This window comes from Thermobia domestica, chromosome 7, assembly GCF_964235325.1.
Source record: "Thermobia domestica chromosome 7, izTheDome1.hap1.1, whole genome shotgun sequence".
Taxonomy (NCBI): domain Eukaryota; kingdom Metazoa; phylum Arthropoda; class Insecta; order Zygentoma; family Lepismatidae; genus Thermobia; species Thermobia domestica.
In genome coordinates this window covers 176249789-176264916 of record NC_137460.1, presented here as the reverse complement: position 1 = coordinate 176264916, position 15128 = coordinate 176249789, and the positions used below count along the sequence as shown (strand labels likewise).

At 36.3% G+C, this 15128-nt stretch overlaps 1 protein-coding gene across 1 annotated transcript in view; it reads left to right on the top strand.

Annotated features, from left to right (window-relative positions):
- Positions 1-333: 333 nt before the first annotated feature.
- LOC145689422 (uncharacterized) overlaps positions 334-15128 on the top strand; it is a 174525-nt gene continuing 159730 nt past the window's right edge. The window contains exon 1 of the mRNA XM_081763579.1: positions 334-1198. Coding sequence (XP_081619705.1) covers positions 1110-1198 — 89 coding nt within the window. The 5' untranslated portion in view covers positions 334-1109. The remainder of the gene's footprint in view (positions 1199-15128) is intronic.

The following is a 15128-nucleotide window of genomic DNA, read 5'->3' as shown; positions in this document are numbered from 1 at the left end:
TTTAAATTCCATATTTTTATCTATGTTTAGTGTTTCTTCTTCTTCTTCTTCTTTTCTCCCCTTTCCTCTCTGTATCTCACTTCTGTATGTCTGATTAGCAGGCATACATCGGTTTTAACTGTTCATTGTGTGTGTATTTAAGTCTCTCTCTACATTAACTTATGAATCTTGTTTCGTCTCGCTTTGATTGTTTCATTTTGTGTATAATAATATATGTATATTTTGAAATAAGAATTGTACTCATCTTTTTTGCTGATTTTAGTATGGGAGAGAGGAAAAGGGCAGAGAGAGGGGATGGTTTTACCAGACACGATTATAGGATAAGAAGGTGTATATTGGGTGGCCTAGTTGCACAGCGTTAGCTGTCGCAATTCTTTTGATTCGGAGTGTACCACAATGGGAGTGGTGAACCATACTACATTTTCCAGTATCATTTTCATTTTTCTCAAGATTTTAACGGCGTACCAACAATATTGGACACGTTTGTAAATGTGTTACTTTATTTTTGCTTTCGGACCAAACTGTAACATATGTTAAATAGCAGAATTTTCAGTTTTACTTCCCTATTACCCGAATGTTGTAGAGTTTACTAGCTGTAGTAGGACATGTAAGACATATTGTCAGTGTAGAGTTACATTCCACTTTCTACGTGATTTGGAACAGAATAGTTAATTTACTGTATTTTCCATATGGTGATGAACTTTTCTTTTTTCTTTTCTTTTTTTTATTTTCTTTTCTTTTCTTTTCTTTTCCTTTTTTTGGAGTCCACTTGTGCACTTTAGACTGGGACTCACTCCCTGCCGCATTGTATTTATTAGGTACGACTTCATTTGAATTCTCTTATTCACTTATTGCTATCTTTATTGCTTAGTGGGTTATTGTGCTTAAAGTAAATGTTGCAGTGATTTTCGGACGCCTTTCACTCGGAAACGATATAGCTACATCCGTATATTTTTATTGACTAGATTCGTAAGTACGCGTTATGATACACTATCCAGAATTACGTAAAACTATGTACGTACGTTTGAAACTTTGAAAGAAATGAACACTTCTATAATTTACATAGATATTTTGCTTTCAGGTAAGAATTGTAGTGTCCTTTACGAAGAATGATTCAATATATAGAAAGAGTGTTTTCTAAAACAGCATTTCATGGACTAAGTGAAGTTGGTCGAAGGAAAGAAAATGTTGGTTCAAGGTGAGTGTAAAATAAAGATTTTGATTGCTACTGAAAATTGCTTAATACTGTATATCTACAAAGGGTGAACAATTTAATTGATGTACTCGTGTAAAATTTAAATTAATTATAACGAAGCAGTGAAATTTCCTACCATTCATGTATACAATATTTCCGAAACTGTTTGATATGTCGAATTGAGATAAACGGCATTTGGTATTCACTTCTGCTATAATTTTGTATGTATGTGTAACTTTGTACGTATACACTAGATATTTGAAACTTAATCAAAGTATACCAATAGTTTTTAACATTAGAGTACATTAGATGGATATTGGTCCTTCCGTCTCACTTGGATTACACTGTTATAGAGGTCTCTATAATTTGGAAGTTTTTGATATTATAATGTCGTTTATTTGCAATCCTGAATAATTAATTTGAATTGTGTAACACGTAGCGTAGTGTCATCTCAATATATAAATATATATTAGATTGCCAACATTACTAATCTTGTAGTGTTGCAGAGTGTCATATTATGACACCATCTAATTTTATGGAACGAAATTTCAGCATATGTTATATATTTTTTAAATGTCATAAAAACGTATTAAGATAGCTAGAACACCCTGCGTACTAAGATGTATCGAAAAATTACTATTTTCGAAATGTTAAGGTGGCTAGTACGGAAAATGGCAATTTGTGGTCACAAAGACGTCTGATTTTTTTTTTCAAAATATTTTGGAGATTGCTTAGAATTAACCTTGAAGTTTTAATAGTGATTCAGTTTTGCAACACGCACAATAATTTCACAAAAACATCGTTATATGAATTTTATGTATTATTTTTGTATTCATTGTTTTGTTTGTAGAGTGACTCAAGGGTAGTTTACGAATGTTTTTTCTGGAGATTCGACAAAACAAAGAAGAAGAAACTGATGCGACCGAGAAAGATCTGGGTTGGAGTAGGGGATTGTTCTTGATGTTTTTGCAGAGTGAAAGGGAAGAAGGGCTTGATAGCGGCAGACAGTTTGGAAGCATCGTTGCTCTTGGAGGATAGAAGAGAAGAGCCCTCCAGAGCGTAAATTTTTGCGTTTTTCAATATGAGACGCTTAGTGTTCTTTTTGGTTGTAAGCCGCTGACGTACTGCTCTTGTGTATCAATAATTGGATGTTACCTGTGTGCACTTGTTTTTTTCGTTATTTACTTCACACATTATACCATTTTATATTTATTTAGAAAAAGATTTGCAAAGTGACTAACAAGAAAGTGTTGCGTCATACTGGCAAGGACTTCTTATTTGGGTGGCCAGAAGACCTCCGGACTTCTTATTTGGGTGGCTCTCGGACAATAGACCTCCGAGTAATTGTGATTTTATGAAATATAATTTTTTTATTGGAAGAAAGTGCAACAAAGATGGAACAAGAAATAATCCCCAGCATTTGGCGAACATTGCGATACATTGTGGACAAAATTTTCGATTCCTACAGTTCTAGGAAAATGTTTAATGAAAATTATTTTGCAATATATTCAGTCTATAATCTATTTGCGTAAGTTTAGAAAAGATGCATCGGGTGGAGAAAAAGTGAAACGTTTTAAGGCAAGTGAACAAGATCTCTTTGAAGTTTGCTCATGCAAGTGTACAGACCCGGGAAAGTTGTTTAACTGTGAAAGAGTGAACAAAGTGTGAGAAGCAGAGCGACGTTTTCGTATCGAACAACGAGGAAACAGGGAAATGATAATTACAAAGTGGATCCTTAACTGACATAAAAAATCAACAAAGAACTGTAAGTATGAAGAAAAGATCTGCGAACGAAACAAGCTTTAGAAGTACCAATATGAAGAGAGGGAGAATAGGATCGTAGCAACAGAATAATCTTTGGATACAACTAAGATTTTTTCAACTAGCAGAAGTTGATGGGGATTTTGCACCCGTGGTGTCAACCAGTAAAAACAGAAACACGAATTCATCTCAGGAAAACTTTGCTTTAACTGCCTATGAAACCGGAGCTTCGAGGAGATAAGTTGTTCTAATAATATCTGCTACTTTGGAAAATGTGGGCATAATTTCACCTGGCCATGTAGTAAATGATGTTGATAAAAGCAAATTGACGAGAGATGGAACAACTTTGAGCTCGAATTCAGTCTACATAAATCGGAATAAGAACATTAGTGAGTTTTACTTTGATGGACACAAAAATAAATCTTTAGCATAGATGCAAAAAGAAGATCGTTTTTACTGCAAAGATATATTGGTGAAAATGTGTGTTTAGCAGAACTAGAATTCACTGATTTAGGAAACAGAACTCCCTTATCTGGAGCTGCTGAGAAGATTAAATATAGAAAATGTCATATTCATCAACGAGAACACCATTGGCTTGTCTGATCTACAAGTGATCCGGTGTAACGTCACACCGATAAACACAGGTCGTAAAGGCGTAGTTATGCGTTTGTTCCGAGGAAAATTCGGCAAATCACTTCAACAAACAGTTTTCTTCTTCGCTTAAACGAATTGCTGTTTTCACATTTGTTAACAACATTAAATGGCGCAACGAAAGTTCTGTCTAAAATTTCAAGACCGATTGGAAAAGCTACAAACTTTTGAAAATCTTTTAATTTGTAAGTTTCAACCTATCACAGGCCATTGGGTGAGAGAAAGGTCAAGTACAAGACTTAAGCACGGACCAACAATATATATTTTGTATATATATTCCTCCGTTCGGGTGTATATTTCTCATCAGACTAACGAGGATAATCCCTCAAGCCATTTGTCCATTTCCACTTTGTATGGCCTCATTTTTTAACGCTCCCGTTTTTTCATGTTGTGATCTAAGTCAAAACAAATCAAAACGTAATGTAAGCAAATAGCATTCGATGTAAACCATAAATGATGATGTGAATGATACTTTCCCGTCGATAAACTACAGCGTCGAAATAATTTATGACCGACCAAAATGATGTTCTTAGTATTGTACTCTACACTTTTCCTGACTTGTACCGCTGCAGATTATGTGATTACCCGGATTTGTACCACTGCAGACAGAGCAAGCTAGGCTGGCTGAGCAGGGAAACGCACTATGTTTCTCTAGGAAAGAAAATACGTATATATACAGTTTTAACGAAATCGATAGTAGTTGTGAGTAAATAAAACACGTACAATGTAATTTTGAGTACAATGTGCTGTGGAGTTGGTGCTCAAAATCTTCGTACAAGTCAAAAAATAGCTATCTAAATTTATGTATTTCGGTAGTTTATGATAGTTGCACGAGGGATCTCCCAGTGTCATAAGATATTGTCCGACATACTCAATCGAAAAGTTCTTCCTAGTTAGTCAATAGGACAGCACCGAACACGGAATACAATAGCGAGAATTTTATATCATAACAATCGTCAGGATGGGGAAATTAAAAAAAAATGTACGTGGTTGCATATCATATCACTTGCGATTCAGAATTAGATTGATGATTTTTTCTTCTCAGTCACACTAAACATACACATTCCAAGAGCGACACCTAATAATATTGGTGGCCAACTTAGTATATCTCATAGCTTATGTGTGGCATTTTGTAGGTAGAGATTGAAAATGCGTTAGATCAGGGAGCAAAATTTCAAAGTCAGACGCACTCGCCAATCCAAAAATGATGGTCGCCAGCACTTCTCACGTACAAATTATGAGATCCCCCTCTCTTGCACACGCCCTTTGGCTTGACAAAGAAAGAGATTAGATCAGGGTGTAAAATTCAAAACCAGACGGGTTAACTACTGTATCGCCGGACCAATTTTAGTAATTTACCGGGTCAATTGGAGAATTTATTTAAGTTTGTGAGGAAGAATGAGTGAAAGTCAGGTAAGAGGAATAGTAAAAGTTAAGAAAGTGGCTGTATTTGTCGGTTATTTATGATGTTGTAAGCAGCACTGTATGTGGAGGGGGATGGATTATTTCGTGCAGAGGTACACTTGTTTTAGTATAAGGATCCATAGATTGTAAAATGTACCAAAACATTTTGTCAAGCCTTTAATTTGTCCATTTCATGTCGAGAACAGAACCCATCTAATCCCTGAGGGGCTTCTAACCCGTTCCTACTACTACTATTACTCCTGCTTATACTATGGCCCCTTAGTAAAATTACACGACTAATAACGTAATCTAACGTAACTTAATGTAATCCAATCAAATATAACCGAATGTAGTATATTTTGTTACTTTTTTCGATTTTTAAATTGGTCCGGCGACACAGCAGTAATGCCCCAGACAATTAGATTCAGGATAAGTGGCAATGAAATGAAATTTTGAGTTTTACGTTCCACGCTACTGCCGGCTAGGCCAGTGGCGGCGGTTGGACGTTAAAAGTGGGGGGGCAAGACATGATCTCAATATTTGTATATCAATGTTAGTTTTCCTGGTTTCTTCTAACATTTTGTTTGACGAAAGGTTGTATAACTATTAGGATACTCTCTTTTCCAGTTAAAATGCCGTATATCGTGTTTCATATTTTTTAAAGTAAATTGGCAAGTTTTGCAAAAGTTACATTGAAACCGGGGATTAATGAACAACTTATATTTTTAATTCCACACATGCTATTAAACGTATGTTGTTACTCTTAGAAAGATAGTAAATACTAGAAGCATATTATGCAACATTTAAAGAAGTACTTTTGCAGCTTCCCGAAGCATGTTCGTTGCATGTACAGTTTTCACTTTCTTGGAATACGTAAATCAAAACTCAACAATACTTAGAATCACTCCAGTTATACAAAATAATCCTAAAACATAGAATTATGTTGAATTCACTAAATTTAATTGTATATACAAAATATGTATATGTACACCCTAAACTCGTATATTGCACTGCAACCATTGAAGCGCCTTTGACGTGGGAAACCCGGGTTCGATTCCTGGCGGGAGCTCATGTGGTTCGTATTCCACGTTAATCAGTAGGTCCTCGTCTCATATAGCCTCACTGCTGAACAGGATGTTAAACTTAAAAAAAAATCAAAATATTCCTTAGTATTAGAAAGATGAAAAGACATTTTAGGAACTTTCGATTTTTGTGCAATTAAAGAATAACTTGTGATTCACAAGTTGTGAAGGACTTCTTTTTTGTACGAAATGTTATGTCAATTTGTACCAAAGCGGCTGACTAACATATTGAGCCCTTGTAAGAAGAATTAAAATACACTCGAATTAAGGCGCTCCAATAGGTTAAATTTTGTGCCATTTTTCGTGGCAATTAAAACGCAATTCCTGTAGCTTTCTTAACTGAACCGGAAGACAACCAATATGTACTCACGAGACGGCAAATATTTTATGGCACAATTGTTATTCTGTGAACCATTAATACACACAAAAACTTAATATTTCCAAATGAAACTATATACATTAATGGGTCATTTCAAAAAAGTGGGGGGGGGCAACTGCCCCCCTTTGCCCCCCCTAATCGCCGCCCATGGGCTAGGCTAAAGGAGATGGTGATAATGAGAAATGAATGAAATGGTGGAATGAAGAAAGTGGGAGGAAACAAGAGAACCCCGAGGAAACCCACGCGCACGGTGTTTGTCCACCACAAAGTTCACTTGGCTGGAGAAGGTTTGAACCCGGGACCCCAGACACTAGAGGTGAACGCTCTACCACTGAGGCACCGCGGCCCCATAATCAATTTTCAATTAGTCATTTCATATACATGTTTTAAAAATCATACTTTAAGACTTCACGTTTGTGTATCACTGTCTCTCTCTCTCTCTGTGCTGAAGTAGCAGTTGTCGATTACAGTTTTCGGGGAAGGTTCTAGAACACGGGTCCCCCATATAGGTTAGTAGCTAGGTTGGTTCCTTTCTGTACCAAAGTTTAGTATTTAATTCACATAGTATTGCCGAGCGAGCGTTAGCGAGTGAAGGCGGGTTACAGCTCCACAGGGCACGTTGTTTTCTGTTCTTTATTACGGCTAAATGGGAAGGGGGACCTGTGTTCCAAAACCTTGCTCAGTTTTCGGATCGAAGTCCTTAAGAGCCAAAGTCCTTAATTGACAATTGATGGAAATTGTCAGCAAATCATTCAGTGTGTCAGTCTTTAGTGAATTCCTGTAGGCAGTCTGAACGCTTTTGAGACTACTGAAGCCTCTCTCAAATAAAGCAGTACTCACAAGTAAAACTTCACAAAATATGGGTGGGTGAAAAAGGAGGGTCGAATTACAACGTAGTGTAGACTTCACTTTTCATGTCGGTTGTGAAGACTTTACATTCCATGTTTTCTCTCAGTAACAATTATTTTCGTGCGAAACGGAAACTGCACAGCACTGTGACTTTAGGCAGAAACCTTTCCTACTGAACACTGGTCGCCAGCTCTAAATGTCTAGTTGACAATGGCGACCGGAAATTTTGCGCCCTGCGTTAGATGGTGATGCTGGTGAGATAAGATAAATAATTTGATAATTGAATAGATCAAACAAAATGAAAATTTTATCACTAACATTATCATGGCAGAATATATGAGAACAATAAGTAGAATTTACACTAAAATACTTTCTCCAACTCCCGTTAGCTGTCACATATGAACGTAGTTCGCCATATGAAGAGTGAAAATAAACTTCTATTAAATAACTGCTTACGAGTGTCATTCATGTACTAGACAATGAACAAGATGTTTGAATCTTTTTTTAATCATGAGATCTCAAATTCGATTCCCAAGTCGAAAAGTGGATAAGAGCGGATGGCAATCTGTAGGAACAGTTATTTTATGTAATGGTATCAGTAGAACCATTATATTAATAGTGCAATAATATAAAAGATAAGGTTTTCTCTGTGATATATGTCTGGTTGTCGTAAGCAAGAGAAACAAGAGAAATTTTCATTACAATCATTAAACTGCCATCTCGTCGGTTTTTGTTATGCAACCACGCATAGTTAGCAAAAAATGTCTTCGTCAATATATTCTCTGTTCGGTGATTCAAAAGCTTATTCTTGCCTTGTATGGATCCACTTGTACTCCTGAGTATATCTGGAAATTCCTTATGCTTTGGTGCACACTGACAAAATATGCGTCTTTGAACAGTGTAAATTGATCGTGCTATACGAGCTCCAACTCCACGGATTGACTTGCTCCAAATAACGAGCGATAAATTTTATTTCTCAAAGTTTTGGACGTAATTGTCTCCGAAGCTTGCATTCTTTCGCGCAGAGCCATACAATTTAAATGTATATCAACAATCCCATTAAATTTATGGTAAATTTAATATTAACACATTAAGCATTTTAAGGTCTATACATTAAGCATTAAGCATTTACACATATGGAAGAGAGAAAATGAAAACAAACAGATAAGCAAATGGGAGTATGACCGAAAATGTTGATAACTCACAAAAACAACATTTTCTGGTAAATTGTTCGAAGTTTTAAATTAATGTGCAAAATCACAATATTTAACGACCTTTTTAATTGGTCATTTAATTGGCCTTTGTTAAGAGTTCTTGTTCTTAAATTGATTGTGCTTAAGGTAATTATTAGATTTGTAATGAAAATGCATCAGGCAAATGGAAAAGTACAACGTGGGTTTGAAGTTTTATGATTAAATCCTTTATATGTTAAAGAACAATGAAAAGTTATTTCTTAACATAGGGGTAGCACAACGTGAATTAGAAAACCGTTGAAATGTTGATTTTTGTCTTTCCAAGAACTTGTTCGCTCATAGCATATTTTTAAAACAAATGCTTTTTTCGTGATAGGTTGCAATTTATTTGGTATGCTCTAAAAAGGTGTGTTACAAGTGGAAAAAGCAACACAACTGTGAAGTGTGATTTAAATAAATAATATTATTTTCATTATTACGTTGTATCTACACAATAATAAATTGACAGATAAAGTAACAATTTAATACAATTTAAATGAATTCATCCGATATAAATTATTGTCATTGATAGAGATTCAATGTTGATTTTGAAAATAAAATGAAATCTTTGAGTTCGAAGTCCCACGCTTATGCCGGTTAGGCTAAAGGAGACGGTGATAATGATATATGAATGAAATGGTGGAATGAAGAAAGTCGGAGGAAACGGGAGGAAACACAGAGGAAACCCACGCACACGGTGATCGTCCACCACCAAGTTCACTTGGGAGCTGGGATTTGAACCCGGGACCCCATGCATCAGTTGTAAACCTTCTACCACTGATACACAGCGGCCCCGATGTTGATTCTGAACAATCTTTTATAGATTTTAAATAACGTAAGAAATATAGTTTACAGTTCATTCCATCCTTGTAAAATAGACAAAAAGTTTAATTTCTCGTAAAATGATAAACAATGAACGTTTTGTTTATTACTTCACATAAATCTTTTTACCAAAGTAACTTTCAAAATTACGAAAATTAAGTTGTTTTATTAGACGTGCAAATTCAGTCAAATCGGGCAGCATTGATCTAAACTAAAATATGCTTGTTTTTTTTTTTTTTTTTTAATATTTACATGCATTTAAATTCATTCTATTAACGTTTTGTGTTCGTACAACGACAGATTGAAATAACAACATAATTAAACATTCGAAGATAAATCGTTCACTAATTATAGAAAACAAATATTTATATTAAGATCTCATAGTCAACAAGTGAAAATTCTTTTTGTAATAAAGAGATTATTTCTTAAGAATGTAAATATACTGTCAATTGGTGTTCTTGTTTACTACTACTCATCAACTATTCATTTTGTATTTACTTGTATATTGTAATATCCTATGTGATGTTGTAAACAAACAATTGCACGCATCAGTGTTTACAAACACCACCACGTGGTTCGGCAAGAGGATCTCCCACCAGATGGATCTACAGTCACATGCAGACGACGGCTTCTGGCCCCTCCCGACAGAAGACGACGACATCGGAGAAACAGCGCCACCGCCACCCAAGGAACCCTATAAATTTGAATGGACGAAGGGCCAGTTTTCTGGTGACCCTCCTCTAGTTTGCTACGGGACTTTTGCAGTAACCTTACCCCAGGCCTCTAGTCTGGTACGGGACTACGCCTATTCTATCTCCTGGCTTAGCCTGCTACGGGGCTCTGTCTGGGAATCCTAACATCAGTCGCTTAGCCTGCTACGGGGCTCTGTTGGCCACTTAACCCGCCTCGGCTTGATACAGAGCATTGGTTTCTTAATTCCCCTCTGCTTAGCCTGGTACTGGGCTCTGTGGAGATCCTGTCTGTGACCTTACGTTCAAAGACTACCTATTTCTAACCTTTCATATTAGAGAGATTGTTTTGTAACAGTATTTTGTAACAATACTTTTATAGTGGAAGCTTTTATAATAAAACTGGTTGTGGGAGTCGATTCCGGACGCTTTTTTTATTAAATGCTCTAACTACAACCTATATGAGACAAAAGTTTTACATGGTAGAGGCTTTGACCGGCTCAGTATCAATCTGAATACTCCCCTACCGGACAGTATTTTTATTAACTTGGAAGTGAACTATTTTTTTTAAGGTATGTGATTTTCTTAAGTGTACAATTAGTGAATCGGACTTGACTTAATTTTTTTTAGTGCATGCCTCAAACTAGAACAGGAAAGAACACTTTCCAGGAGGACGGTACAAATATGAAGCAGAGTTCGCGCCCTTCTTTTAATATACCATACCTCACTTAGTATTCGGGACACGTTACGGAGGACCCCAATAGATTTTTTATGCTTCTCGACCGTCTTGCATTATTGCATTCAGGGAATGAGCAGAAAAGGAAAGAACTATTACCTATGTATTTACAAGACGTAGCACTTGATTTAGTCCTACAGTTAAAGGCCCAGAACCAATTAGATGCACTTAATTACGAACAATTAAAGGATAAATTTGTTGATTTGAGTAGACCAAAATACCGGCATATAGGGCGGAGTTGAAATTTTTCAAGTCCAACAAGGTGAAAATGAGCCAATAGATGCGTATTTTCTTAGGAAACTGAGAGTTATTCGGCAAATTTTGCATCAGGCCACCGAGGAGCAGAAAATAAATTATTTATTGATCTAGAAAAGGCTTTTGACCGCGTGAATTGGGAATTGTTGTTGGGAGTTCTAACGAAGATAGGGTTGGAATGGAAAGATAGAAGACTCATAAGAAACTTATACATGAACCAACAAGTAAGTGTTAGGATAGGGGAAGAACTGACGGAAGAGAGTTCAATTGGAAGGGGAGGCTGCCTCTCGCCAACACTATTTAATGTATATCTAGAAGAGATAGTAAAAAAGAGCCTACATGTTGATGATGGCATTTCAGTAGGAGGTAGAATGATTAGATGCATAAGATTTGCAGACGATATGGTGCTTCTTGCAGAATCTAAAAATTAAATCAATAAAATGTTAGAAAAAATGAGAAAAGGTCTTGAAGAATATGGGATGAAAATAAATGTTAGAAATACAAAAGGCATGGTGATTGGAACGAAGGGGTCTGTGTCAAATATAAAAGTAGGAGGGGAGAAAATAAAACAAGTGAATAGTTTTCGATATCTGGGTAATATTCTTAGTAATAACATGAAGTGCAAACGTGAAATAAAAGCAAGAATAGGAATGGCGAAAGAAACCTTTAGGAGGAAGAAAAGTCTGTTTTGTGGGACCTTGAATAAAGAGTTGAGAAAAAGACTCATAAAATGCTTCGTGTGGAGTGTTGTACTGTATGGGGCGGAAACGTGGACATTACGTAAAGGTGACGAAAATTGACTGGAAACCTACGAAATGTGGGTGTGGAGAAAAATTGTAAGAATTAGTTGGGTCGAGCGGAAAACGAATGAGAGAGTGTTAGAAATGGTGGGTGAGAAAATAACACTTTTACATATTATTAGGAAGAGGAAGAGAAACTGGTTGGGGCATTGCCTAAGAAGAGATTTATCATGAGGGACGTCCTAGAGGGTATGGTGGCGGGAAAGAGAGGGAGGGGGCGAAGGAGACTGCAATTAATAGATGATATTAAAACAGAAAAATCATACGCGAAGACGAAGAGGTTAGCGGAGGACCGTGGAGCATGGAAGATTCTCAGCTGCGGCAAGTGACATGCCAAAAAAGGCAGAATACCTATGATGATGATGATGATGATGAGGTTTAAAGAAATTTTTTTTTGTGGAAAAGATAGCGTTAGAAACATTTACAACTGTTCACGCCTTACAAACACATTTACGTAATATGGAGAAAGCAAATGACCTAATGAAGAAACGTGATTACGTGGAATTAAAACAGGCAATATATTCACTCTGATTGCACGTCTAACAAAACTCGACACTATTAGGAAACTGGTGTCGAGTTGCCTTCATCCATCCAAATTTATAGGGTTCGTTGGGTGGTAGTGGCGCTGCTGCTCCGATGTCGTCTTCTGCTCCGTGGGAAGCCGCACTCTGCATGTGACTGTAGATCCATCTGGTGGGAGATCCTCTTGCCGAACCACGTGGTGGTGTTTGTAAACACTGATGTGTGGAATTGTTTGTTTACAACATCACATAGGATATTACAATATTTTTTTATAATTTAAACATTCGGGAACCATTTCAGTAAGCAAATCATACTATTATATGAAACTATAATTTCTTACTAGCTGTACCTGCTCTCTTTTACAGAGCGTATCATTCACATATGAACATGAATCTCCTTGTCATTCCTCACGTCTCTACATGCCCCTTTACCGACAGAAGTGAAAGACATCTTGCTAAAAATCGGCAAGGGGTACCATAAAGGGGAGATTTTTCAATATCTCTTACTGTTTGCAAGATTTGAGCCTACTTCTGGTTGGAGTTTCTAATTCATGTATGATTAGTGTTTTCTTTCTTCTTGCATGCAGCATGTAATAAACAAATACATTACAGGCACAATTAATTACAATGTCAGTGATATATGGTGTTGAATGGGTAAACACTCCAAGCAATAAGGATTCACTTTAGCCTGGAGAAATGGCTATCCTTCGTTCTTCATTATCATTTGGCCATTAAACAAAACGCCTGAGAGGTATACAACTGCTATATACAATTATGTGGTGTTGGAATGTATAAATTTAACTTTTTTAAATTTAACTTTTTTAAATTTCAACACTTATAGTGTACCCCTAAAAAAGATAATAAAGAAATAACAGCAGCATTTCTTTTAAATATTGAATTAGAACTGGACAACACACAAAATTTGCAATCGACGAGCGAAAACAGCACGTTTCTAGCACTTGTTGTTTCCGAGATCTCATTATCGAAAGGATTGAAGACAAATATATAAACTTTTCTTTGAAGACAAACATATAAACCTAGCAGTTTAATTTATATATTTTAAATTTAATGCTCTAAATTGAAAGTGAAGTATAGAATTTTCATAAAAACAAATATATATATATATATATATATATATATATATATATATATATATACAGATACAGGGTGTTTCGAAACAACACGGACGTTTGGGAGGTGTTTCCTGACACCAAGATAAGACAAAAAGTATAGACCAGCTCGGTTGCGCAAGTGCTTCCTTTCGGAGTTTCAGCTTGCCGAAAACATGAAAAAAATTAACTTTAAAGGTCCATAACTCTAATACTATGGGATCTACCATAGTCGGGTCAAAACTTCATTCAGGAACTAGTATGTACCCTATTCAAATATTCATATTTCAGAATCCTGCGGTACTTCTGCAAGAATTATTATAGAAGTAGTTGGTGAATGCTTCAAATTGATTCTGAAACATGTATTTTTATATAGCGCACATAGTAATTGCCAAGTGAAGTCTTGACCCGACTACCGTAGGTTTCATAGTATGGAGCTATGGACCTTTAAAGTTCATCTTTTCGTGTTTTCGGCAGTCTATAATTCCGAAAGGAAGTAGGCCTAATTGTGCACCAGTTCGGTCTATAGCTTTTGTCTTATCTTGGTGTCAGAAATCACCTCCCAAACCGTTGCCGGTGTTGTTTCGAAACACCATATATATATATATATATATATATATATATATATATATATATATATATATATATATATATATATATCTGTCAACTTGGCCACCTCTCTAAGTTGGCCAGTTGGCCGCATTGAAGCAATGTTTATTCTATGTTGATAATGATAAATTTACCTGCGTGTCTTGGCCACGCGAATACGTTCTGTTACTTTTATTACCTCTTTCGTATTCCTGTATGAGAGCCAAATGTTCTGTATTTGTTACTGGAGACAGAGAAGCATAGATTCACACAATTTGTTCTTGGAGGTCAATTGCCAGAATATTACCCTGACAAAAGGGTGGCGAAGGAAGATGCGAATAAAGGCACATTGCCACGTTAAATGAATATTTTATCTGTGATAAAAAAAAAAAAAACTTGCGACCCGATTTTTCTATTTACTCTGTACATGTTAGAACTTCTTGAAAGCAAGAAAGGTGCTTCCACATATGCAGCACTGCACTCTAGTAGACAAACAGGGATAATCCTCATTAAAAAAGTGTATTTTGTCGCACTTCCCCTCCCTATCCAAAAGAACCCGTTGTTTCGGAAGCGGCGAAACTGTTTTTCCTTTATGTCAGTGGGAGGGCGATAGCAGGTACCAAGCAAGACGTCCCGGAATGTTGCACACTGTTCAACTTCTTGCAAGATGGAAAAAATGTTTTATGACCTTTCAACACTATGTGTACAACGGGCCACAGAAATTCTTGATGCACAAAGTCGGTGAGTTAGGCAACCCAACTAACGCCTGCTCCAAGATTAATTACGTCTCGTAGTAGCTAGCACAGCAGCACAAATCGTAAAGAGTATTTTTGTGCAGAAGTGGAGCGAAACGCTGGCTGACGAAATGACAAAAGGGTGTATTTGGATACTTATACTCACAGTACTGCTTGTTTGAATAATGCACATGTAAAACTATACACAAGAACTTGAAAAAATATACTGATACCAGAAGCGCTGGTGAGAAGTTAACAGTCGGGGGACTTAGTTAATCTTATAATTAACTCAAATGAGGATTATACAAACAAGTTCAAATA